This window comes from Mizuhopecten yessoensis, unplaced genomic scaffold (assembly GCF_002113885.1).
Source record: "Mizuhopecten yessoensis strain PY_sf001 unplaced genomic scaffold, ASM211388v2 scaffold10901, whole genome shotgun sequence".
NCBI lineage: Eukaryota > Metazoa > Mollusca > Bivalvia > Pectinida > Pectinidae > Mizuhopecten > Mizuhopecten yessoensis.
The window spans coordinates 517,064-544,269 of NW_018408778.1; the positions used below are offsets into that span (position 1 = coordinate 517,064).

General features: G+C 34.0%; 1 protein-coding gene across 6 annotated transcripts; it reads left to right on the top strand.

Moving 5' to 3' along the window:
* The first annotated feature begins 1,399 nt into the window (after positions 1–1,399).
* Positions 1,400–26,781, top strand: LOC110463391 (transcriptional enhancer factor TEF-1-like). Of its 6 annotated transcripts, none has more exons than XM_021517937.1 (10): positions 1,400–1,519; positions 4,716–4,943; positions 10,292–10,428; positions 12,836–13,015; positions 15,933–15,967; positions 17,403–17,568; positions 18,078–18,248; positions 18,552–18,692; positions 19,059–19,211; positions 19,477–26,781. In XM_021517937.1, the coding sequence occupies exons 2-10, from the start codon at positions 4,727–4,729 to the stop codon at positions 19,588–19,590; spliced, it is 1,314 nt and encodes a 437-aa protein (XP_021373612.1). In that variant the 5' UTR covers positions 1,400–1,519; positions 4,716–4,726; the 3' UTR covers positions 19,591–26,781. The 6 variants fall into 6 exon arrangements, with proteins under 6 accessions (XP_021373612.1, XP_021373611.1, XP_021373615.1 ...); XM_021517936.1 differs by lacking the exon at positions 1,400–1,519 and adding an exon at positions 1,595–1,831; XM_021517940.1 differs by lacking the exon at positions 1,400–1,519 and adding an exon at positions 1,596–1,831 and having other exon boundaries at positions 10,292–10,419.
* Positions 26,782–27,206: the final 425 nt, after the last annotated feature.

Here is a 27,206-nt window from a genome sequence, read left to right on the forward strand (position 1 = left end):
AAAATGAACTATTTTCGCTATTGCGCGACACACTAGTTTTGTGTATATTTATTTGTTATGTAAAGGACGTCAGTATTAACTTTTGTCACATCCATTGGTCTTTTGTTTGCAATACAATTGATTTGAACTAAACAGACAATTATACCTGTATTAATGTCGTCAAACGGGCACGTGCTTGTATTTAGGATGTCACACAAGCATGCACTTGTATGTGTATGGTCCTGTGGGATCAAACATTTATATTGATTGGGGTCATTTTCGGATTTTTTTTTTACCAAACTTGTGGTCACAAAACACGTGTGAAATTTATATGATATCCACTAAAATATTTTAATTTAAAGAATACATATGTAGTTATTCATTTTATACCTTTTTTACGCCATATATTTTTTAAACCATATTTTTGTATGATATACATTATTATACACTATGCGTTACTTTACATCATTGATACTTTTCGAAAAGAAGTGTTTATAACTTGACATAGACTTACTAATTAGTACTGTATGATAGAATGTTGATAGACGATGACTCAAAGTGCTATGAAATTACTTATGTACCAATACAAATCTATCGGTAGCGGAGTTTAAATTTACAGATTTGATTGATGCTGAATAGACACCAAAGAAAGTTTATGACACAGGTGCCAATTGTGTTCCATGGCCTCCAAATTTTCGACAACCCTTTTCAGAATTTCGGAGACTAGTATAGCGTGCTGTAGATTTAATTGAGGACACGGATGAAAGTCTGTAAAAAAAAATCATTTATGAAAATAATACCTCACATCTTATTAATATTCATTATGTTATTTAGTTCAAATCCGTACATTTATGTTAATTTATTATACGGTAATCCTAAATCATAAGCATAGAAAGAGCGCGCTACAGCGTGATATATATATATATATGTCCATAACGGGCACCTGCTATGTCCAATTAAACTTTTTCGGTGAATATCATGTGTCTGTATGAAAGCGCATGTGCGACTAACACACGTTTAAACGTTTAAAGGTGAGTAAAATTATCTGGACTGCAGTGCAGTTTTGCAACTTGTAGCGCCCGCCGGTATGAGTCATACCTTACTAGCTCAGAACACAACAAACCGCGTAAAATGAAAACACATGCCACAAGTGTCCAGGGGGGAAAAATCACCTTGTGTGTTGGGAGAATTTAACATATGTGTGTCGCAATTTTCTAATATGTTTTCACTTGTTGAGGTAACAAACAGAAATATATAGAACGAACATCAAATATGTATTAATTTTTCATATACATTATCTTACATTGACACTTTTTATCACTTTGTATATATATAATGTTAAAACAAAGAAACCTGTGCATATATTTCTCCTGATTGATGCCTAGGTCCACCCCTGCGCGAAGTATATGCGCAGCTGTCACCTACGTTGTCTAGATTCTTTGTGCCATTCCACGCATACCACGGAGTGTGTCCTTTTTGAGTTTAAATTTTGAATTTTAACTTAAAAAGTATATTGAAAGTCTGGATAAGTTATAAACAGGTAAGTAATTGTGTGATTTGCCAGTGATTTGGCGAAATTCTGTCAAGTATGGCCGGTATTCGTACGGCATGGCTAAAATGTCGGTACGGGTTTTGAATCCCTCGAATATTTGTCATAGTTTTAGGAACAACTTCCGGCCAATGCAAAGTTTGCCAGGTGATTGGAGAATCATTTGAGAATCGTGCATATTGTCAACTGTGACAGTACAGCATGTCCAGGGAATTGTTGTTTCAACATGATAGAATTGTTATGGAGGGTGAGGGTGACCTACATTCGGCACCCAAAAACTATTCATGGCGCTACGGTACAGAGGTAAGCTTGTTGAATATGGCCACATTCAGGCACAGGAGGATATCAGCTCGAGCGGTTTGGGTCAGTCGGTCGGCTTCAAAACTAGGCAAAATCATGTTCGTTCTTTGGGTTTTTCTTATCATTTTAATGAGATATGATATACATAAGTTTGTGATTACATATTCGACATAACTAACGTTTCGAGTAAAGAGTGAACCAGGTAAACGGTGTGATAGTAACACGCCATTTTCGTCCCATATCACGGGATATCCTATAGGCCCGCGAGGAGGATCTAGAACTGGTATTTTGTTGAAGCAAGCTTCCAAAATACTTTTAAATTTAAATTCGATTTCGAGAAAGCTTGAGTAGAAATGGGGGTTTGAAATGATGTAGGTGTATATATTATTTTCCGTAGGCATATTTTAAGGCGGTGTTAGTGACATCAGATAAGATGGTTTATGTATCTGTCACACGCTACCTGCTTTGTTTACATAATTCACTTCTGTCTTGGTTGCAATAACAACAGATGTCATAGTCTGGGATGTCTGTCTGAGGTTTAAATATGACAAGATAGTCACCCAAATAATGAAAAATCTGAGTCTGGATATCCATTTTAAAACTAATCTTTAAGACGGAATTTAGCATATATATATATTTTTTAGAATAATCATGCCATAAGTTTTCTAATACTATAAATCAGAGAAATAAAAATTCTGGTACTTGCCCAAACTGACATAATAGAATGCTTACCATTTAAACTGTTTTATAATTATTAAATGCTAACAAATATTATGATCGATGTGCACTTTTGTATGATGTATGCTCCTGAAAATAGGGATCTGACAATATACAGTGTAGTGTTCCACTACAATAGTGTTACTAAAAACATGCTTATTTTTTATTCATTCTTATTCCAAGAAAATAAGTTACAATTGATTATCCAAGAAAATCATAATTAAATTATCTTTTGTCTTTTAACATTTACTTGGTACTATAACTGTGATGTATTATTATTTTCATTGGTGTATATTTTTAAGGACATAACAAAGTATACAATGATTCCAAGAAAGGGTTTCAATGTGTTCATTTTTGCAGTAGATTTAAAAGTTTAAAGTAAGGCGAAAGAAGTCACAATTTCTTCAGTATTTGGTCAAATTACATTTCATATCTAAAACTTCTAAATTACACTAGGAATTAGTTTTTAAGCCTTCAAATGTGCTCCGCAAGTATAACTGTTTTGTTGCTGTCGGTGAACTTTGTAAAATTGACAGCATATTCCAGAAAGTGCTTGATCATGAGCTACATGTTTTTATATATATATTGGAAGGTTGTGCCAGTCTTTCTGTACAATTATTACTCTTCATAGTTATTTGTATTGAAGTCTGATGTATCATGATGTTGTCATCCTGGTTTGCATTGTTGTAATGTAGAAAATGCCAAGCCATTGCATTGCCGGCCATAAATTGCTGTCAACAGTCTCAAATTATTGCAGAGCATTTGTTAGCAACTTCATAAACCAATGTCCCAACACCAGCGTAGACTTAATTTTATATCATGTCAGCAGATTTCTGATAAGAACCCAAAATTTGATAAATTATCATAATACAGGAAAAATGCTTTTTCAACAAGCTTCAGGGGATCCAAACTATTTTGATATGGATAAAAGTTGGATCTGTTTGATATCTTCAGACATATTTTCCTTGCCAAGGGACATAACTTTGTAGAAATTTAGCACAAATTTAAAGCAATCCTCTTTGGTTGTATGTATCTTGCCAAAGGCATGCTTAAATAATCGACTTTAACACTCATCTTGTATACTTCTGTAAATTAAGATCTGTTATATGACATGTACGTCCTCATCATTACAATATTGGATGCTGGCACTGACATTAGATATAGTAACTGTATGGACAGGCAGACCCACTGTCGCTGACATTTTCAATCACTTTGGTCATTATCTGTCAGCTGGAAATGTCACTGTTGCTCTGTCTTGTTGGCATAGCTATTATCAGGCTGAACAATATTTAACTGATTTATACAGAACTGTTGATGTCCGCTTTCTGTCTAAATCATCACAGCTTACATATAGGTCAAAATTGATGTGATGGCACCAAGGATGTAGAGGTTTACACAAAAAATGGATAATACATTTTTTTAGCAATTAGTTTAGCAGCCGTTTAGGGGTTTATCTCCCTTTAACAGGTCAAGATCCTTGATCCTTAATCCAGTTAGAAAGAAAGGGTTGAAACTTGGAACTAATGTTTAATTCAATCGGGAATTTTTAATAACAAACATTTCGTAGCTAGTACAACATAATAGTTCTACGACGACAATAATATTATGACATTCCAAGGATCCATAGCAACAGTTTAGGTCAGGATCCCAAATTTTAGCGGCAAGGTACAGTCAATCCTTGATCCAGTGCTTCATACAATGTTGAACTTTTTATGTATTGTATCTACAAATGTTATCATTTTCTCTTGTATTCAAGTGCATGCATGTCCATCTACAAAACATACAATTTTTCTGAATTTCATGATTTATGAAAATATTACAAATCAATGTTATAAAGCCATATATACAGTAGAAAACTTGTTATAAAGTCGGTTCTTATACAAAAGGTAACTGTGGATGCCTAAACTGACTGATACATTTATATATTTGTATTGACAGCGGCGCAAATATGTAACAATAAAGATGTATAGGAATAATTGAACAATTCAAACTACATAATATACATTTTTAATAAGCTATTATTCATAATATATATACTGATAACCTAACATTTCATTATCAGCATTACTTAATTAAAAGTGCTTTTCTACATGATATTGACAGTTGAAAATAATGATAATGACACCAGTAAAAATTTGATATTAATAGGCCTGGTTTTTAATTATTGTAGGTTAGAGGCAGATGACTTCCACATGGTCTAGTGATGACCTGTCCGCAGGAGCTAGCGGGATGACCAAGGCAGAAGAGGACCCTGATAGTCCAACCAATGATGATCTATCAAATGATGCGGAGGGAGTTTGGTCACCAGACATCGAACAGAGCTTCCAGGAGGCACTTGCCATTTACCCACCTTGTGGCAGAAGAAAAATCATCCTGTCAGATGAGGGCAAGATGTATGGTAAGGATCAATAGGGGCAAAATTCATATTAAAGCTCAGAGAAAAGAAAATGAATAGGGGTCAATGAGGGGTAGGTGCATGGTAGCTTTATATAAGGATCAAGGAGTTTGAGGGGCACAATGATAAGTATTAGTCCCACTGTCCCGTGTGAAGATTGTGGGTAGAAATTATCCTTGTGTTCCCTGCCTGCCTGCGCATTGAACCAAAAATAAGGATTGCTGTATAGGTCAATATAGTTAAGGAATCAGTTGGTAACTTTAACAACACATTTGGGAATATAACGAACATTTGTACCGATTCTTGTAAATTATTGATCGTAATATCCTTCTGAAACAAAACATTGAAACTTGGTGAAGCTGTCATCATTTTATGTCATACATAATCAAAGAAAATATCACTAGTAATTTGAAAGGTTGATTACCGGGCAAGTAACTAAGTTTTATCGAAAAGTTTTACTTCAAATATATTAGATATCAAATGCATTGGCATGATCAATAAATTACACAACAGTAGTCATATCTGTACATTCATGTTGCATTCCTGTGTTACTGACAATATCATATAGATGAAATATGAATAGAAGGGGCCATGGAGAAAATATGTATGGCAGAGGCCAATGCTTAAAGGAAATGTGATATAGGGATCATGGATTTGGCACCTTTTGTTCTGTCATTAAGGAAACATTCTACGTAGTAGATTATTTCAAGTCCAGTTTGTACAAGCTAGTAGTATTTTTTTTCTAAAGTGTAGAACTATTTAACTGGTTTGGTGGTAATATAGGTTAAAGCTGTAAAACTGCATCAAACTATGTTTGTGTGCAGTACTTGAAAAATAATGTGCGTAAAATAGTCAAAATTACATAATTTGTATTGATATTTCTTACCGGTAGACAAATACCAGTGTAATATGAAATGTAAACAAGGGTACCCTGTTGAAATATTCAAGTTATGTCAAAAATGATAATCATGAAGGAAGGGAAGGTTTGGCATTTTTGAAATTGTGACTATTGTAGTCTCTGCATGGGGAAGTATAGGTACACATATACTACTACAGGTACACAACATATCTGCCAGGTGAGATATATTTAACCTGAAATAAGGTTACCTACATGTACGTTCACAAAGCCTGTGTTCAAGGTAAATGTACCTGCTAAACATACACATCAGGATTACAGTAAATACACACCGCACTCACAGAATCACTGATCTGTAGCACAGAAAAGAACTTGACCTGGGGGCCGCAAATAGGGTAATACAAATGACTTGTCTTGTAAATCTGTTCTTATGTTTTTCTGCCGGGTGTGGCATAAATGCATAATTTATTGATGAGACTGTACTCCTTCAAAAGTGATGGTCATCACAGATGAATTTAATTATGTTTAGTTATTGGATAATCTAAGATTTTAAGTTCACATAAGAATAATTGTAAGTTGTATGATGTTTTGGCACTTAATTTATAATGTGTAAGTGATGCTAGTGCTTCAAATAGGATGGAGACTGAAAGATATTTATGTATTACATACACTGAATGTCTGCTGTGATCTGAAGATATCTATGTACAATTATACTCTAGATCTCTGCTGAGATCTGAAGATATCTATGTAAAATGTATTATACTCTGGATGTCTGCTGAGATCTGAAGATATCTATGTACAATGTATTATACTCTAGATCTCTACTGAGATCTGAAGATATCTATGTACAATATATTTTACTCTAGATCTCTGCTGGATCTGAAGATATCTATGTACTATGTATTATATTATGGATGTCTGCTGAGAGTTCAAGATATATGTGCACAATATATTATAAGGTGTATACTTGCTGAAACCTAGAAATCCATATATTACACTCTTGATATCTGCTGGCATGAAAACCTGATGATATCTTTAACAGACTCTAGGTGTATGTTGAGATAGAAATTTGAAGATATCTACATATTTTAGTCTAGAAGTCTGTTTTGATGGAAACTTGTAAATATTTAGAGTCTCTATGGTAGCTAAGGTCTAAAGATATCCATATGTGTTATACCTTATATGTTTGCTTAGACCTGAAGATATCTCCATGTGTGTATTTATCTTTTTGTCAGCTAAGCACATATTAATGGAAACATATAGAAAATATTGAATTTTCTGTATCTGCATTTACCCCAATTCAGAGAAAATAAGCTCCCAAGAGACAGACAGGCCTAGGTTTTTCCACTCAAAGGCAGACAGGTTTGGTCATTGTGTTATTTTCCTAATCTTAAGCCTGTTTTTTCCTTGACATTCAAGTGTATTATGGAAAGAACAGACCAGATTGCACCTCTGCCATATAAAGTTTATAAACCCAGTAGTAAATAGTCTATTGTGTTTTCATTGTTCAGAGTTCTACAATAAAACTTAAGAATGATATCATTGGGACTTATGCCTTTTATCAAGTTTTTCATATGTAGGCGTATTGATTGAATGTGTTATTTTTAGACATGATATAAGCCTGCCCACTCATTTGTCCACTGTCATCTTATATTACCTATACGTTTAACCACAGTATTTACATACATATATATATTAAAACTTAACTAAAACACTAACTTTCATAGATAAAAACCTGTGAAAATAAGGAATACCTGGTACGTGGGCACTTTAGGCACACCTTGCTATTTAAAAGTGAACACGTAGTGAACATTGAAAAATGTAAACTTTACCACAAAACTAATAAATAGTGACATTTAATTTTTTGAGAAAAGAGACATTGACAGAGTAATTGATTGGTTCTTTGAAAATATGTATAGTACGATTCCTACCTTTAGCTGAAAAGCAGTCAAGTTTTTTTTCTCAATTTCTAGAGGTAATGAGGGTGAAAGGTCAGCGTAACTTGATACGGTAAAGAGCAGAGAAGTAGTTTTATATATATCTAATCTAGATTAGGGCAGCGAGTACAAGACATTGGTAATTAAGTCCCCCAAACATGGTTTGGGGACTTGTTTTGAATTACAGTTCTTCTTTTTGTATACATATATGCAGAATAATAAATTTACAACTGAATGAAATACAAAGAAAGAAGACATGGCTGAACTGGATATTTGTATAGGGGTGTAAAATGTTCCAAATGCAGAGGATGAGTCATTTGTGTGACTAAGCTGAGCGGCCTACAGAGATAGGTTGTGTATGCTCAAGGTATACATACAGGGCCCTAGACACGTTACCTCTGACAAATTACCCCAGGCCACTATGTATCATAGGGTGACATTTTAGTCAACACTGAATTTTAAAAGGGATACACTTTAAAACTGCAGTCTATAAACCAAAAGATGGAGGTAATGGCCTAACAGTTGTAATCATCTTTTTTTCTTTTTCTTCTGTAAATTTTGTTAAAAGTTGTGTCGTTGACATGACTTCCTGTGCACAGCCAAATGTAAACATGTATTTAGCATAATCTTGCAGGATAATTACATTTAAATTTCATTTGAAGCTTTTTCTTGGTCAACTTTTACAAGTTCTTTGCCTTTAATTTGACAGCTGACAAGTTAAAGAGTGGTCATTACATATCATACTACAGCTTTATAGAAAAAATGTAGACAGCAAAGGAGATTGCTTACTGTGATTTCTTGGGTGAAAATACCTGGATAATATATCACCATTTCAATCAATGCTGACAAGACTTGTCAGAATAGACAGTTTTTAAAACAGATAGGGTGTGTCAATGGTTGTAGACCCAATGTGTCGCTCCGGTAACTATCAAGGTCCACTGGCAATCCCTGATAGGGAGGATTATGGACACAAGATAGGGTACGTGTACCCGGACAGGCATGGCAGGGTGTCACCTGTAATCGATGCAGACATAGTATTGTTACCAAACACCTCGCCAGGCTTCTCTTGTTTTTAAACCAAATCATTGATTACCTGTGTACCCTGGTCATCCGTGGTTGATAACTGTCCAGACTAGGGTGATCTTTCCTGTGACTGGTCATGTCTGTCACTTAAGCCGTGTACAGATAATACTTCATACTTGACCGTGTCAATCTAGAGTCTATAAATTAAGATTATTGGGGAATTTATTTTGACTTCAAAACATTTGCAGCAGTCATTTTTTTCTGGAAAAAATATTTATTGATCTTAACTATATATAAAAAGGTGTAATATCAAGGTTTTACTGTAGGTAACCTTTCCTGAGCATAAATTATTGCAATTTTGTCAACACTATGAGCAAAAAATAACAATGACACTCAAGTTTTACCATTAAGATAACGCAAGAAAATGAAGTCAAATACACATTTTTTTTATCCAAAACATGAAAGAAAAGAAATGTATTCAATGTAAGAAAGATGTATGCATTTTGAGATAAGAGTAACTGTCTTGCTTCATCATGTACATTTGTACTAGAATGTTGTATAATTGGAATTGGCTTTGGTGGAGATTATACCTGTACATCCAACAAGTTGATGTATGATCTAGATCGTCTATGCTACTGATGGGCTGTATCAGTGCTTCACTTCAAACCGGACCAGGTTTTACAAAAAGAATCTCTGAATTGATAACCAAATTCATTATAGATATCAGTTATGTAATTTTTTATCATCTCCTGTTTAAATTTTGGATCGTTGAATGTAAATGTTGGGGTTGTGTGTACATTTGTACCTCCCTCATTAATATCTATCATATGTACTGAGGGTAAGTGCAGAGGAGATGTGGGCAGAGAATGCTTCAGTGTTGGCTAGCTGCTGGCCCAGTTTTATGAACATAACATTCCTAGTAACTGAAGTTTTCCACCGGAAAGCATTATTTGTGATAGAAAGTTTTGTTAAGAAATACTCTTTAACCTAGCCTACGTATATTGAATTTATGTTATACATGTATGTTGGTTATGCCCTTGAACAAGACCAGTTTCCCCTGATCCCAGAACAAGAAATCCAGTGCCATCTCATATACAAGTGCTGGCTCGCCAAAATCCAAAGAGATTCAGGCACCTACCTGTATAATTATTACCACTATGATGAGAGCATTAAATATAATCCTGGTAAACACTGACAGTCATTGTCTCACGGTCATGAAAAAGTTAAAAATCTTCACTGCATTTTCTTCCGATTTTTGTTTTCAAATTATTTAACCTTGCTTACTCTATGTAGTCATTGTTATTATTTTGAAGGAAATAATAAATAACTATCACCTGGGAGTTAGTTTTATGAGACAGTGCATCTAATTCTTTTAATAGTATTAAGTCACCTGACAGCTGATTGACATTAGTGCACCATATGCCATATGCTGAAATCTGCATTTGTTATTGAATATTACAGATGCTAAAAGTACAAAATAAAAAAGGGGAAAATATGATACAATGCTATACATGATACTTTTGCTTTTTTTACAGGCCGAAATGAATTAATAGCCAGATATATCAAACTAAGAACTGGAAAAACCAGAACAAGGAAACAAGTGTCATCTCACATACAAGTGCTAGCCCGCCGAAAAGCCAAAGAGATTCAGGCGCAACTCAAGGTACCGCATGTACGGATCAAAGTGACTTATTTTTTTGGGGGAGATGGGAGACAACTCATCTAACTACACTAATATTTACTTTATATATTACTAAATAACTAATACTTTTGACCTTTGTTATTTAATCATCAAGGGTCTAAACAGAAGGTATTAACATGAAGACAATGATATTAACAACCGAATCTGCATTTAAAAGTAATTGGAATCTTCATTGAGATAAATTCTATTGTTTAGTGAAACCTGTCTAATCCAAACAACCCTGTGACCAATATTTTGTCAGATATTCTGATATAATACAAAGGATCTAGAAAGATGTACTAAAAACTGGTTTACAAATTCTGTTTAGACAGGTATACATAGTATGTTTAGACAGGTTTACAAATTCTGTTTAGACAGGTATACATAGTATGTTTAGACAAGTTTAAAAATGCTGTTTAGACAGGTATACAAATTCTGTTTAGATGGGTTTACATAGTCTGTTTAGACAAGTTTACAAATGCTGTTTAGCAGATTTAAAAATTATGTTAAGACTGGTTTATATATTCTTTTAAGACAGGTTTACAAGTTCTGTTTAGATAGCTATATATATAGGAATACAAATTCTATTTAGGTATGTTTCCTTTTTCTGCAATGTTTTAGAATCTTACATTGTTTAGGAATCATATAGTTTTATAAAATATGATATGTTTTTTATTAGCATGATCCATACTGAGGTGACAAAATTGCATGTTGTGTATGGTTTATATATATAGATCTTGGTATAATACAGGTAACCAGCTTACCTGACAGGTGTCAGTATTGTTGATTTTATTGATACACATTTCTTTAGTTACATTATATGCTTCTAATCAGAAACAATTTTCATCAGAAATTTCAGAATCATGGTAATCTATCTGCTGTACTGTGTATTGATAATTATTTGAGATTCATGCGTAAAAATTGTTTCGCTTAATGAATGAAAATATCAAATTTGACACCCATAAATGTTCCATGTTAAGATCAGTTGATAGAAACACTATGACAATGCCTGAATCACCTGTATTAGCATGACAAGAATAAAGTCTTAATTGTTCTACCTGTAATCAACTTGTTCATATTCAGTGCACGTCTGTATTTCCTGTGTTACCTGTCAAAGTAAAGCGTCATATGACCCACAAGTGACAGGTGCCTCGGGACTAAAATACATACCCCTTGTAACTCAACACATCAGGTGCTTTACAGCTCTCTGGAAAGTTAAAATCTTTAGAGCAAAAAGTTCATAAGACATATATTTGTACTAACATGCATCAAGTTGTGTGCAGATTCTACTCATGCATCTGTGGATATACGATGGCTAAATTAACAAAGATATATTTGTTTTCTGTTATACATATATATCTTTATTACTTGTATCAATAGAATATGTAACTTACTCTGAATTATATGTGCCAGTATACAAGATCGTATTCTGTAACAGGTGAAGTAATAATTTTATTTTGGGAATTCCAAATTGACAGCAATATGTTAAGATTTGAGAAATGTGACATTGTAATTTCACTATAAATATAAATCAATGTTTTCCTTTATAAGTAATTACTAGAATACATGTACATTTTGTATATGACGATATGTTCTGAAACCAACTATCTCTGAACTCATAAAGGTTCAATAGGTTTCAAGCTACAAGCATACATGTAGATAGAACCACAGAATTAGATTAGATTAGGTTATCTAAGTCCGTGATAGAACCAAAAAAACTAATTGAAATATTTTGAAGTTTTAAAAATTATTTTCTCACTTTAGTTAGGTTTTGATTTTGAGCACAGAATCCGAGATTGAGCATGACAGCAGTTTTACAAATACTTGCCATGTTTTACTTGTTTTATACTATAAGCTAGGAATACATCACATGTACAGTCACATATTGTTCATTGTGAGGTATATTGACTTGGCTGTATATATACTGTAGTCATAGTAGCATGTTTTATCCTAGGTGTAATATAATTTGTAGCATATTGTGTGGTACACTACACCAGCACTTCTACCAACTTCTCCTTCAGATATCAGCATTGAAATTATCTTCTTCTTTTTAGAAATAAATAAGATACAAATAAATGTTATTGAATTGTTGAAATTGCCTATTTTGTAATAGACTGACAGAAAGAATCACACTGAAAGTGATAAGTACTTTTGGAAATTTTATTGGATATTGTTAAATTAAAAGGAAAACTAGAAAATATACTCGCTGTTTATCGCAGTACTGGCCACAAAAAAAATGTAAAAAGACAATGCATGGACTTTTCTATATTGTAGAAAAGATAGATGATGAAATATTTGTCGGAGAGGTTGCTGAGGTTGGTATAATCTGTATGCTCACCCTTATGTGTATATATATATATGCCTCTTGGTTAACAATCTGCTTTAATGTGTTTACCAGACTATTCCTATGCAGGATCAGGCAGCGAAGGACAAAGCCCTACAAAGCATGGCCTCCATGTCTTCTGCCCAAATAGTGTCTGCTAGTGCTATACACAACAAGGCCTTGGCACAGGGGCTTGGAATCGTCCAAAATATGGGAGGGGTCAGGCCATCCTACCCCTCCCCCGGGGGACCACAGGTAACATATCCTTCCATCCTGGCCACATAGCACTCAACAGGTGTCTTATCTACCTCTCAGTACACTCAACAGGGCGGCTGTCTTATCTCATCCATAGGAGACTCAACAAGACTCCTGGTTTTAACATATCTCATGTACACTCAACAAGACTTCTTGCCTTAACCACCTTCAAAGTTGGCTCGAAAAGACTACTTGCTCACTTCTTGTCTTGTCTTTCTCCAAAGTAGACTCAGTGCGCTCTTGTCATTTCAAATCCAGAGTAGGCTCAATGATTTTTTTCCATTTCCAAGTAGAATATACATGGCTTTTTTCCTTTTTATCACTCTTCAAAGTAGACTTGACAAGGTTTCTTGTCATCCACCTTCAAATAAGACTTGGAAAAACTCCTTGTCTGATCCACCTCCAGAGTATGCTCAATCAAATTCCTTGTCTGATCCACCTCCTGAGTGTGCTCAATCAAATTCCTTGTCTGATCCACCTCCAGAGTACGCTCAATCAAATTCCTTGTCTTATCCACCTCCAGAGTATGCTCAATCAAATTCCTTATCTTATCCACCTCCAGAGTATGCTCAATCAAATTGCTTGTCTGATCCACCTCCAGAGTATGCTCAATCAAATTCCTTGTCTGATCCTCCTCCAGAGTACGCTCAATCAAATTCCTTGTCTCATCCCCCTCCAGAGTATGCTCAATCAAATTCCTTGTCTTATCCACCTTCAGAGTACGCTCAATCAAATTCCTTGTCTGATCCACCTCCAGAATACGCTCAATCAAATTCCTTATCTTATCCACCTCCAGAGTACACTCAATCAAATTCCTTGTCTGATCCACTTCCAGAGTATGCTCAATCAAATTCCTTGTCTGACCCACCTCCAGAGTATGCTCAATCAAATTCCTTGTCTTATCCACCTTCAGAGTACGCTCAATCAAATTCCTTGTCTGATCCACCTCCAGAGTACGCTCAATCAAATTCCTTATCTTATCCACCTCCAGAGTATGCTCAATCAAATTCCTTATCTTATCCACCTCCAGAGTACACTCAATCAAATTCCTTGTCTGATCCACTTCCAGAGTATGCTCAATCAAATTCCTTGTCTGATCCCCCTCCAGAGTATGCTCAATCAAATTCCTTGTCTTATCCACCTCCGGAGTATGCTCAATCAAATTCCTTGTCTGATCCACCTCGAGAGTATGCTCAATCAAATTCCTTGTCTTATCCACTTCCAGAGTATGCTCAATCAAATTCCTTGTCTGATCCCCCTCCAGAGTATGCTCAATCAAATTCCTTGTCTTATCCACTTCCAGAGTACGCTCAATAAAATTCCTTGTCTTATCACACCCAAGGTAGACTTCGTTAACTTTATCCACTTCTGAATAGACTGAACATGGATAAATGATTTTTTTATCTTCCTCCAAAGTAGACTTGACAAGGATCTTGCCTCATCCACCTTCAAAATAGTCTCAATAAGGTTCCTGGTCTATTTCATATGTCGGAGGTAGACTGCAACTTCTTATATTATCCACCTCCAAACTAGAATTGAAAAAGCTCTAAGGTCTTGCACTTCAAGTTGTTGTCAATCTTTAAAATAACAAGCTCTGATGATTAGTATTTAGTTTGAAATATATTTTGGTCTCAAAACAGTTAATGATATCTGTCAATTCTATCCATCTCTCTAAAAAAAAATTGGTTTCAACAAGATGTTTAATTTCATTTGAGTTTGTTTTGAGCTTTGATAGAATATTTACCTTCATCTAAGTAGTATTCAGTAAGTCGAGAGTAATGTCAGCTTGAGGCACTAAATTGTTTTGGTATATTTTTCTTGATAGATGGCAATGACTTGTCATGTATTGGGTAAAGCTTGGGACTAGTTTCGTTTTTCATATTATAAACGTACAGAAGTGTGAGAAAGAAAAATTGGAGAGTTGAGGCACTGCTGACTTGAGTGTGTACTTAAGGTACGTCAGACTACTGTTGGTGGTGTTTCGGCAGTAACAATGCTCTAGCGTAGCACTTCATTATTTAATGGTTTAAATTTCATTCTTTATGGTATCAAAACATTTTATGTTATCATTTCAATGTTATGTATTTTGTAATTTTTATGGTAGGTAACGCATGAATGATTTTCGTTGTAACTTATCTTTGATTTGACATTCAGCCAAGGGAGCTAACTAGGCATCAATAAGTACAGAAATTCCATATCGGATTTCCAAGATGAATTTTTACTTTTCATTGGAAACCGTTTCCTATCAGTTTCACTGAAGTTATAACGGAACAGAACTAGGTAGAAGTTATGATATGGATATTTTGTGAATAACAAACTTTAATTAATGTACTTAATTGTAACATGAAAAATAATTAATTAATCCTATTTTTGCATCAATGTTTTTTATTAAAGATCCATGTGTTGAGTTCAAACATATTTTCCTTCCTCCATCATGCATGACCGTATTGTCAACATTTCAGAGTATATTTTCACACCTTGTCATATACCTGTGTTTCAACCAAAATATTTCTGGCACAGCTGAGGTCCTCATTAGATAAAAAAAAAAATGTGAAAGTCTGCTTGCTGTCCGAGTAATTCCTGTGAAATGTAACAATAAAGGTGCACACCTTCAGTCCCAGCTTTGTCCTTCTGGAAATACTTGTAATATAGTTCACTTACTGGTGTTTGATAGATGTAATGTCCTAGTACAGATGTCTTTTCTGACTCTTACGATTAACATAACTGTAAAAGGTAACTGTGGATGAAAGATTGGTTGATGATTTCAGTATGACAAGTTTTGAAGTATAGACTGATATTATTGCATGTTTATTAAACAATTATGGTTTTGGAGATTAATTGTCAGTTATATGTGATTTTGAGTTTGAGTTTTTAGGTTTTAGTTTCCTTTATTATGTTGCTGTCCTTGATTTTTCAGTTTTGGCATCAGAATTCTCTGGGACCCCAAGCTGAGTAAGTAGCACCATTGTGACTAGGTGTGTCACATGTGTGTAACTGTGACATGTAGTCTTGACTGGTACAGTCATAACGTGTCTGTAGTTATCAGATATAGCACATTTAGAAGAATGGTGTGACATTTCACGGTATCTGTATGTTGTATCACTGTAAATGTAAAATTATCAAGACATACACAGCCAAATATCTCCACACTCTTTTGTGTGATCACACGTTTCTTAAATTTTGATAAGTAATATTCCTTAATTGTTATACATTCATTGTCAGATGGTCAAGGCTTTTACAGTACCAGGTCAGATAGTACATGATGATTAATGAAACATGTTGGTATTTTATGCACAGTCGGTTAGACTAAATACACATGCTTACCTCCCCTGTTATTATTCTAAGTGACATGACGGCCATCTGCTCCTAAATATGTACTATGATACTGTACGTATAATGACATCAGACACCCTTATCTAACCAGATCTAAGTTTAACAAGTGTTCCTTGATTTAACACCACCAATATTTATCAAGTTTCTTTTGAATGGCCGCAGAGTTAACACTCTTATGAAGAATAGGACTAGCCGGTTTAACTGGTTTGTGTCCTTTGGGAAAAAAGGCTATCCACTTTTACTGAGTTAATGACAACAGAACTAGGCAACTTTACTGATTTGTGACACAATACCTTGCACAGTGCACAAATCATGCACTAGTTTTTTTCACAATGTTGAAAGTAACAAACCTCATAAATGTATTTTTAAATGGACCAGTATCTGTTTATTTTCTATTGTCTGTTTGTACATACAGTTCACATTTCCATTTGTGATAATTATTTGAGGTTGCTTAAGTAAAGAAAATCTGTTACAAGGTCGGTCCATAAGTAGTGGAAACTGTCCTACGTTTGGTAGTGAAGAACCTTCCCGAGCTGGACATTTATACTGACATATTAGGCAGATATACATTGTAGCCCTTAGAGAAAGTCATTTTATTTCTGTATATGCTGATAAGACTGGTCACTAGATCTATCTGTTCCAATTAACTCATCTGCTAATCACTGAACTGGTAGATATGTTGTGACATTTCAAATTTGAATTTTCATGCACGAACTATAGATTTGTCAGTTGTGTATTTAAAGCATAGTTGCTAAAGCAACACTCCATCATTTCCTGTATCATCAAATAGTTATCGTCATTGACATTATTTAAGATGAAAACCAAATTGAAATTATGTATTAATAAAAGTGAAATATTAAAAAGATGGTGGTGAAAATAATAATTTTGTAAAAAAAAATAATGATTTAAGCAAATTTGAGGAGAAAAGAATATTTGGTAGTCTTTAAAGTCACAGGTGTAATACGATTCTCATATAGAAGTAATAAATGTAGTAATAACAGTTTATACAGTGACAGGTTTCAAAATTTGACCTGTCCCTCATTCTATATTGCAGTGTGAAGCCCCCTTTTGGTGCCTCAGGCTATATAGATGCCAAGCCACCAAACTCCATGAACAATGAGATGGTTGCCCCTGCGTGGCAAGGGCGCTCTATAGCTGGGCCTAAGGTTCGCCTCGTCGAGTTCTCCGCTTTCCTGGAACAGCAGAGAGATCCAGATTCGGTAAGACAAAGTTCAAACATACAAAAAACATTTTGACTTGGTTAACATAGTTCCTTGATATTGCTTTCTTGAAATTTATTTTGATAAACCAATTGATAGAGAGGTTCCATATTTTACATTAAAAATTTTGATATGATATTTTATGGTGTTACCTTTATCTGTGTTAATGGGGTGTGTAGGCAAAGTAGTCAGGATACTGGCCTAGCTATTTCTCTGATGGTCCGAGTCCCACTTCTTGTAATTGTCAAATAGTTGAATGCCAACCATAGAGCTGTACTTATAACTAGCATAGTCTATGGTATAAGACTCCAAGACATAGGTACTGGTTTTCAGTGCACATGACAAGTGTAGGTATGAATTGTAGCAAAAGTAGGCAACAGTTGTGTGATTAAGGAACTTATTTATTCATAAAGACCACCACATGGATTTATTAATTTTGCAACCAAAACCTTCTTTTTCTGTACTAATTCTCCGTTCAGTTCTGTACCAATTCTCTGTTTCATTTGCAGTACAATAAACATCTATTTGTCCACATTGGTTCCAACCCTACATATTCTGACCCCATGCTGGAGGCTATTGACATTCGACAGATTTACGACAAATTTCCGGAGAAAAAAGGTGGATTGAAAGAACTGTATGACAAAGGACCACAGTCAGCATTCTTCCTCGTTAAGTTCTGGGTGAGTTCACAAGCATGTTTTGGTTATATGCCTTAAACATCCTGACAATTTCAGGACTAGAAGTATCTATATTTTCCATCTTTTCCATCTCATCAAATTCTGGATGAATTTTCAGCGGAAGGTTTATGCGTCTTTTCTTTTGAAGATTATTCTTTTAAGAAGATGTTATAATGATATATTTGTAATGGATCTGAGTTTTAGTAACACTGTTGGGTCCCAGACTGACAGCCTGCTGACCTGGAAAAAACCTGGCTACCTGGTTTAGTGGACTTGTCTTCACTGTTTGATGATTTTGTGTTTCAGGCCGACATCAACACAAACGTTCAGGATGAGGCTGGAGCGTTTTATGGGGTTACGAGTCAGTATGAGAGTAATGAAAATATGACCATCACATGTTCAACCAAAGTGTGTTCATTTGGGAAACAGGTCGTAGAAAAGGTGGAGGTAGGTGAACCAATCTTTGTTAGGATATTTTACATCATCCTTGTGTAAACGCTTACAGTATGTTTTAAATAAAATGTAGATCAAGAAATTGTCCTTTCCATCTATTTTGTTCCAAGAAAATTGCTCCTTTGAACATGAATGGCTCTTTACTAGCTCAAATTGGACATATTTACGTATTTTGTATGGTGTACATAATCTACAGATAATCCTTCCATCAGTATATTTAATTCTTTATTTCTTTAACGAGGATTGCATACAGCCAGGAGGCTACTAGATGCTTTCCTCAAATATAAGTGTTAAAGGTTTACCAATGCTTCCTCTCATTGACACTGGGAGTTACTTATGTCGGCCTGTGTTGTGTTTCAGACGGAATATCCACGGTTTGAGAGTGGTCGTTTTGTATACAGAATCCACAGATCTCCCATGTGTGAATACATGATCAATTTCATCCACAAACTTAAACACCTACCTGAAAAATACATGATGAACAGTGTCCTTGAAAACTTCACAATTCTACAGGTGAGTTACCCAAGTAACTAAATTGTGCAGTTGATTATAATGTGGTGAATACTTTCTTTCACGGTTTAAATTGATGCACAAGCAATCTTACAGCTAATGGCACCATGTGAAATTAAGTGGTTTACAAGTTTACTGAATAACATTTGTAATTTGATTGTTTCAGCTAAAAACACACACACAAATAGTTTAATGTTATTAAGTAAGTGAATTCATTAAAGAGTAATTATAAACAGATTGTTCATGTTGCTATTTTTTTCTTGTGTAGGTGGTCAGCAACAGAGAGACTCAAGAGACACTGTTATGTACAGCCTATGTGTTTGAGGTGTCGACTAGTGAACATGGCGCCCAACACCACATATACAGACTGGTCAAGGACTGACCTCCTCAAGTGATACTGACACTTAGTGAACATTTCACTTTAACTACAGCATTTAAGTGCAACAGTCTGCAATGACTGCTTCAGAGTTGTCTCCTCTTGACTTCCTGTTGAGAAACATATCTGGAAAACATTGCCTCAGAGTTATTTCCTCGTTACTTCCTGTAGCTTTGAGAAACACAGTTATCTGTCCTTAAAGAAGGGTCACATGTGAGTGAAAGGTCACACAAGAGTGACATGTGTTCATACATACCTTGTGCCCTCTGGGACATAATAGGAAGAGAAATTTGGGTTGTATCTCTGATCCAAAGTCCAACATCTGGACACTGTCGGAGCTCTTCAAACACCTGGAACAAAAAGCTACATGGAGTTGTATAAAGAAATATTTTATCAAAGGTTGTAAAATGTAAGCTGCAAGCAAAGTAGTTTTTTATAGACATACAGTTACACAAGTCTAGTTCTTGTGTAGGGATATGTTATCAGTGAGGAAGTTCCTGCTTAGGGATATCTGACCCATGATGAAGTTCCTGTGTACGGATATCTGACCCATGATGGAAGTTCTTGTGTAAGGATATCTGACCAATGATCAAGTTCCTGTGTAAAGATATCTGACCTATGATGAAGTTCCTGTGTAAAGATATCTGACCTATGATGAATTTCCTGCATAAGGATATCTGACCGTGATGAAGTTCCTGAGTAAAGATATCTGACTGTAATGAAGTTCCTGCGTAAGGATATCTGACCGTGATGAAGTTCCTGAGTAAAGATGTCTGACCGTGATGAAGTTCCTGCATAAGGATATCTGACCCATGATAAAGTTCCTGTGTAAGGATATCTGATGGTGATGAAGTTTCTGCATATGGATATCTGACCCATGAGGAAGTTCCTGCGTAAGGATATCTGACGGTGATGAAGTTCCTGCGTAAGGATATCTGACCCATGAGGAAGTTCCTACATAAGGATATCTGACCGTGATGAAGTTCCTGCATAAAGATATCTGACTGTAATGAAGTTCCTGCGTAATGATGTCTGACCAAGATGAAGTTCCTGCGTAAGGATATCTGACCGTGATGAAGTTCCTGCGTAAGGATATCTGACCGTGATGACGTTTCTGCATTGGGTGATAGCTCTGATGAGGATCCAATAGTTATGTTGTGATGCAATAATATTACGCACATGTAATGTGTAATGTCGCAAGAAGGCAACATCTTTTTATAACATATGGGCCCTGGTTGTTCAAAACATTGCTCACTTAACTATTTTTCCTATTTCTATAAAATATCATTTTTATTTCTACGAAACAAAATTAATTATATTGAAAGGATACCTTAAGCAATAACGATTTATTTTGTTAACTTAGATATTGTATTTATAAATTTATAAATTCATGTTTTTTGTGTTGTGAGGAAAGATTTACTGCAATATTTCTGTTATTCATAAAGATAGCCAGAGACCTTTTACTTCGAGTGAGTGATGTTTTGAACAACTTGGCTCAGGTGAATTATAGACCTCCCACCAATTTTATAAAATCAAATATATATTTTTGTTAGCAGTGATTGTATAGACGGCATCAGAGGCCCATGTTATTGTAGTTTATTTGTTATTATGAGAATTATTGCGTGAATTATAAATACATCATTTGAAATCATAAATAATAATGGTTACTTATGCATATTGAGCAGTCACAATGGGTTATTGTTATTTGATTTGTTTATGAGAGAGAAAAATGTTATTTTTAACAAAATACGTTGGATGTCGGTGCTTTAAAAAGAGGACTATGTAATGGTGAGAAATATTCACCTGTTATTGATCTCAGATTTATCATAATGTATCGGATCATACCCCTAGTGTAGTAGATTAAAGGTATGGTATACCGGACCACAACTTCCCATCTCATGGAATTTTAATAGGAAAATGCAAATACCTTTTTTCATTGTATTCAATTGATTGAAATAGTAATTTCTATTATTATATGTAGAGGAATACATTAAAAAACATAAGATACATATATAGTTGATTGACCGTACTTAAATACAAAAAAGTGAATAATAAGGGAGTTGTGTTTTATGCATGAAATGGGTTAACACTGGATTGAATGATCGTTTTGTAGACATGCATATGTTATGAAATGAATATCACAATGATAATGCATTTATTGTAAAAAACGGATTGATGTGTTTAAATACTGTCATAATAAGGTGAGTTTGTGGTCAGGTATATATACTGTTAATCACATTGATATAGGTGTTCCAGTGCTGATACAGGCAATAAAGTCGTACACAAAATACACATTATTTAGTGTATTTAATAAATCATTTACATTTCTTAAAAAAAGCAAAGTAAAGATCCTGTGATTGATATTTCTCACAAGAAAATAGAGTTATTTTGTCTCCTCACTAGTCTGCACTGGTACTTTTTAACATGACTTAAATGTACATGTATATCATTCATAATATTTAGTGGTTTCAGTAGACAGTGAAAGTTTGTTTGAGATAAAAGTTTGTAAACAGAACATTGTTAAGTCATGGATGCTATATATAGTACCCACAATTCTTTCATATTGTACAGTATTATAGCTAAAAACTTGTTACGAACCTCCTGGTCAGAAATTCATTGTTCAGTCATAGTTCATGAAAACAGAATTAATTCCTCCTTTTTTCAGTGTGGTGAATGTTTTAATCAATGGTGTGGTGAATAATGAGGCTACACTGTAGCAGGGTATGATAACTGAGGACGTGAGACATTTTTTATAGTGAAACATACATTTTATGCAAAAACCTTAATATTTTGAAAAAACCTTGATGATCTGATTTTAAAATGTTGAAAAAACCGACATTATGAACTAAAAATGTTTTTTTAGTATCATAGTTTTGTTCAGCTCTGCCATTGTTATATAACATCATTTTACCACTACATGTCTGTCTTAATCATCCTGTATTATTCCTAATGTAATCCATTTTAAATTTGCTTGTCTTAAGGTGGGGTTTTTTATTAATCATGATTATTATGGAGATCAAGCCAAAGGTGTCTTTTATTTTAAATTGTAATTTTTGTTTCAAGGAAATCTATGACATGAAGGATATCGATGAAGTACTGCTTATACCAATATCATATATATGCACTTTTTACTGGCTAAACCTGTTCTAAATGTTTATTCTTAAATGAACATAACTGATGGAAATTTTACCTTTCCTTTTGATCTGTGTCTTACAACTGATGAATGCAACCCAACTTGATACATATAGGTGTTGTGTGTGTACTGAGGAATATTGTAACTGCCTTATGAATAATCCGCCCACCTGATCACCCAGTAAATATATAGCCTATATATTTTAGAAAAAAGCTTTTTCATAGCTATATGAGAAAAATAGCATTTTACATTGTGTTGTCACTTAAATAACCAATTGATACATAGCATGCATTTTAACTTGATAATTGATCAATACACTACATGTATTGTAACTTGATCATTGATCAATACACTACATGTATTGTAACTTGATCATTGATCAATACACTACATGTGTTATAACTTGATCATTGATCAATACACCACATGTATTGTAACTTGATCATTGATCAATACACCACATGTATTGTAACTTGATCATTGATCAATACACTACATGTATTGTAACTTGATCATTGATCAATACACTACATGTGTTGTAACTTGTTAATTGATCAATACACTACATGTATTGTTACTTGATCATTGATCAATACACCACATGTATTGTAACATGTTAATTGATCAATACACCACATGTATTGTAACTTGATCATTGATCAATACACCACATGTGTTGTAACTTGATCATTGATCAATACACTACCTATATTGTAACTTGATCATTGATCAATACACTACATGTGTTGTAACTTGTTAACTGATAGATACATGTATTTTAACTTGATGAACTTATTGACCCCAAAACCCTGGCCACTAGAATTAATTCTTTTTCTTGAAGGTTGATTTCTCAGAAGGTTTATATATTTACTTATTCACCCCTGAAGACACATTTGAACCCTTCCAGTTCAAAGGTTTGAATAGTTCATTATGAAAAACGTGGGGTGATTGAGTTAATGATTGGTATAACACGAGGGCTTTCTGTTGGCGTACTTTATACTATACAAGGTTGTAACCTGATGTGTAATATTCTACATATCATCTTAATCTGATTCTGACTACACAGACCTTTACCTCCAAAGTTGTATATACATTTATTAATAATCTGTTGTTGTGTTTTCCCTGCTTTTGAGTGATTCTAGATTGCATGTTTCCCTATCGGTAGATAAAAAGTTCTCACTTTCACAGAAGGATGTAAACAAATAGACAACAACATCTTAGAGAAATGAAACATTATAGGTCAAGGTCAGGAAAAAAATAAAATACAATACAAGTTATGGAATGTTATTTAATGAGATCATCTGACAATGTTGTAGTTGTTTATCTTAATATTGAAATGTTATTTTGTTAATGATGTCACAGGAAATGTTTGTCCAGTCTTTGTATGAATGAGGTTCGTAATGATCCCATTAGAAGAGTTATTTTCCCCTGTACATATTGACTCTCATTATTGACTAGCTATGAATTGGAATTTTTGTCAGATTGTTAATATATTATGATACAATGATCGTTGTTTGGTGCATTTCACTCATTTTCATGGTTAATCTTCATAAGGAATATGTGTTTCACATCTCTATTGATTCATTTTATTTATGCAAAATTTTGAGGAAAGTTCAAATTATTTTCAAGACAAATTTTTGCATCATTATGTATTTGAGACACCAGATGACTACATTATCAAAAGGACATTTAGAATGAAATGTAGATTAAACAATTCTAATAAACTAAATTGAGGAAACAGAAGGGAATGGCAGAAATATGCAAACCGTTACAAACAGAACTTTTTTATCCATAAATGATACCTAGAGAAAAATACCTGGTATGATAATTGAAAATTGTTTTATGCTTACCATGTGTTTATCATGGCCCAAGTTGTTGTGATCATCTAGTGCCTTGTTTCACGGCCCTCCATCCCGACGAGCTACAGTCACAATACACTTTTCACCACTGTAGATCATAATGGAATCATCCAAAGCAATGCATGGCAGAGTCTACTAAAGTTACATTGGTGTGAAAGGTATAAGTACCACAATGTCCAGTGGTGGTAGTCAAAGTCTCAAATATTCTCAATAAGTTGATAATGCATGATTTCATTAAGAAGATTGGTGTAATAGGGGTGGGTATGCGTATCCTATTTCACCCAGAATACTTTACTGAGAAAAATAATGACAAAGTAGCACAAATGAAATGTACAATTTTACAGAATGAAAATGCTATGTAAATGTGAGGGAAATTTGTAGTTTTTGTAAGGTTGACAAGAGATGTTTTATGTATTTTGATTACATATATGCAATAGTTTTCACAGAGGCCAAATACAAGAGTTTATAATCTATTAACTGCTAACAGATGAGAGAATTATAAAAATAGTCTTACCATTGAAATATTTATAAGGAATTACAGTGTATTTAATATTTTGCTGTGAAAATAAGCAATACATCCTTAGTTTCTTTCTGTATAATGCAATTTTAATGGTTTAAGTTGTAGAAGAAGAAAAGGTTTTGTATGTGGACGTTTTTTAACAAACATTGATTTTAAAGTAAGTTGATAACCGTTTTAATATGTTACTTATGTGTTCTTATTTCATGGTTTCATTTATCTTAACATACAAGTATCTAATGTAAAATTGATTTTGCATGCTCTCTGAACTGCATTGCAGTGTAAACCATTATTGAAGGGAAGTGACTCTAATATTAGAAATGTCTTTAGGAAAATAATCTGTAATCAAGACTTTTCTGAAACAGAACAAAGTTTTAGTGCTATGGGAAGACATGTGATATACAACCTTAAATTGATGCAGATTTTCTTGCCTGTCTTTGTGAGCTACATCTTTCTTTTATTGAAAGTAATGATCACAGATATAACTTTGTTTTTTGTTTCCATGGATAGATTTATCTTTGTCTTTGATATAGGATTCCAAATTTGAATGTCATTTTGAAGAAGTCTGGCATAGAGTTACATTTCTGACGAGTACATTGTTTAATGCAGGGAAATTTATTTGTAGAACTAGGAACTGACATTAAAGATTTTTCTGTTTAAAGGATAATGTCAGATAGAAACATGAGGAATTGACAAAACTGTCGGTGCTGAATAAGAATATGCAAATTGCTGTTTTGTATTTCTGCTGTAAACCCAATGCATCTTTGTTTTTAAGATACTGTTACCTGGATATTTTACTGGTTCATGTATAGATAATTCTTTGACATTGAGAAATGTTATTCTTGAATCATTTATTTAAGTAATTTTAGAGTTCACTAGTGCAGACAAAACAATAGATACATATTTTTAGATTGCTGGAAATGGAATTGGTTTAATTTCAAGGGATTTATTATTGCATTCCCTTGAGATTTCGTCTTTGTTGCATCTGTATTGACATAAAAAGAAAAGATTTTTATACACGAATAAAACAGTAACCATTGTACTACTGATAATACCATCTTATCTATATATTTTTAACCAATGTATATTTCCTTGTGTGAAGTGGGGGTATCTCTTTAAGAACTCTTCAAGAGCACACCTCGATTCAGATTTACTTTTAATTAAAGAATTAGAACTTTGCTTTTTTATATCTTAAAACAAACTTTTGTAACACTTTTCCTTGCAAAATTTGTTCCCCTCTTAACCACTTTGGTTAAATCAATTGGTTTTTGGTTAAATCAATTGGTTTTTAATATGTTTAGCTGAGGTTTACACTTGTTCATTTCACTGTCAATCTACTAAATAATATGTACATACCTATCTGAGGTATAAACACTGCTTATGACACCTGTTTCCACAAGAATGTGTGGATTTCTCTGTTTATGGTTGGATAAAGTTTATTTTTTAATATTTGATGTTAGCTATGAGTTTGTACATTAGATTTGAGATGGCTTTGATGCAGTTACCTCCCCTTAATATTCCCGGTTATCTCCCCTGATGTACCTGGTTGCCCCAATTGTCCCCATAGTCTATTGTACAGGTCCAACTGATCACCTTATACTTTTTGAATGGAGCTTTGTTTTTCTGCTATACTTTTGTATGAAAAACAAAAGAAGGTAAACTAAAGTATTAAAAATGAAATAATTTTATTGATTTTGTTGTTTTCTTTGTTGGTTAATTATACACAATTGTAATTACTCTTTATCATATTATTATCACTGATTACCTGTAAAGAGTGTATATAATATTTATCGTAATCATTGACACCTTTTTTCAGTGTAATAATGCTGGGTGGATTACTGTGTTGGGTTCCTTCTGCATGGTATTTTAGTGAGATAGCACTCCTAAACTGGCATCAGATCCATGATATCACAGGAGGCAAATACTCAAACATACCACCTTCACCACACGATGCATTACACACATGATGGCACGTCTTTAAATGACCCTATCTCTAAAAAGACCTTACCTGGTATTACCAAACCAGACAATTATATTCCACCTGTTAACACTTCCTATACTAGATGTTGGTGTGACTGTCACATCTATCAGTTAAGGTCATGTTGGGGTTAAC

Bases quoted from the DNA above. Each gene is read 5' to 3' on its own strand.
- LOC110463391 (XM_021517937.1), top strand. From the start codon at position 4,727: ATGACTTCCACATGGTCTAGTGATGACCTGTCCGCAGGAGCTAGCGGG. The intron at 15,968-17,402 runs GTAAGTAGCACC...TCTATATTGCAG, and splicing joins TCTCTGGGACCCCAAGCTGA to TGTGAAGCCCCCTTTTGGTG. The intron at 18,693-19,058 runs GTAGGTGAACCA...GTTGTGTTTCAG, and splicing joins AGGTCGTAGAAAAGGTGGAG to ACGGAATATCCACGGTTTGA.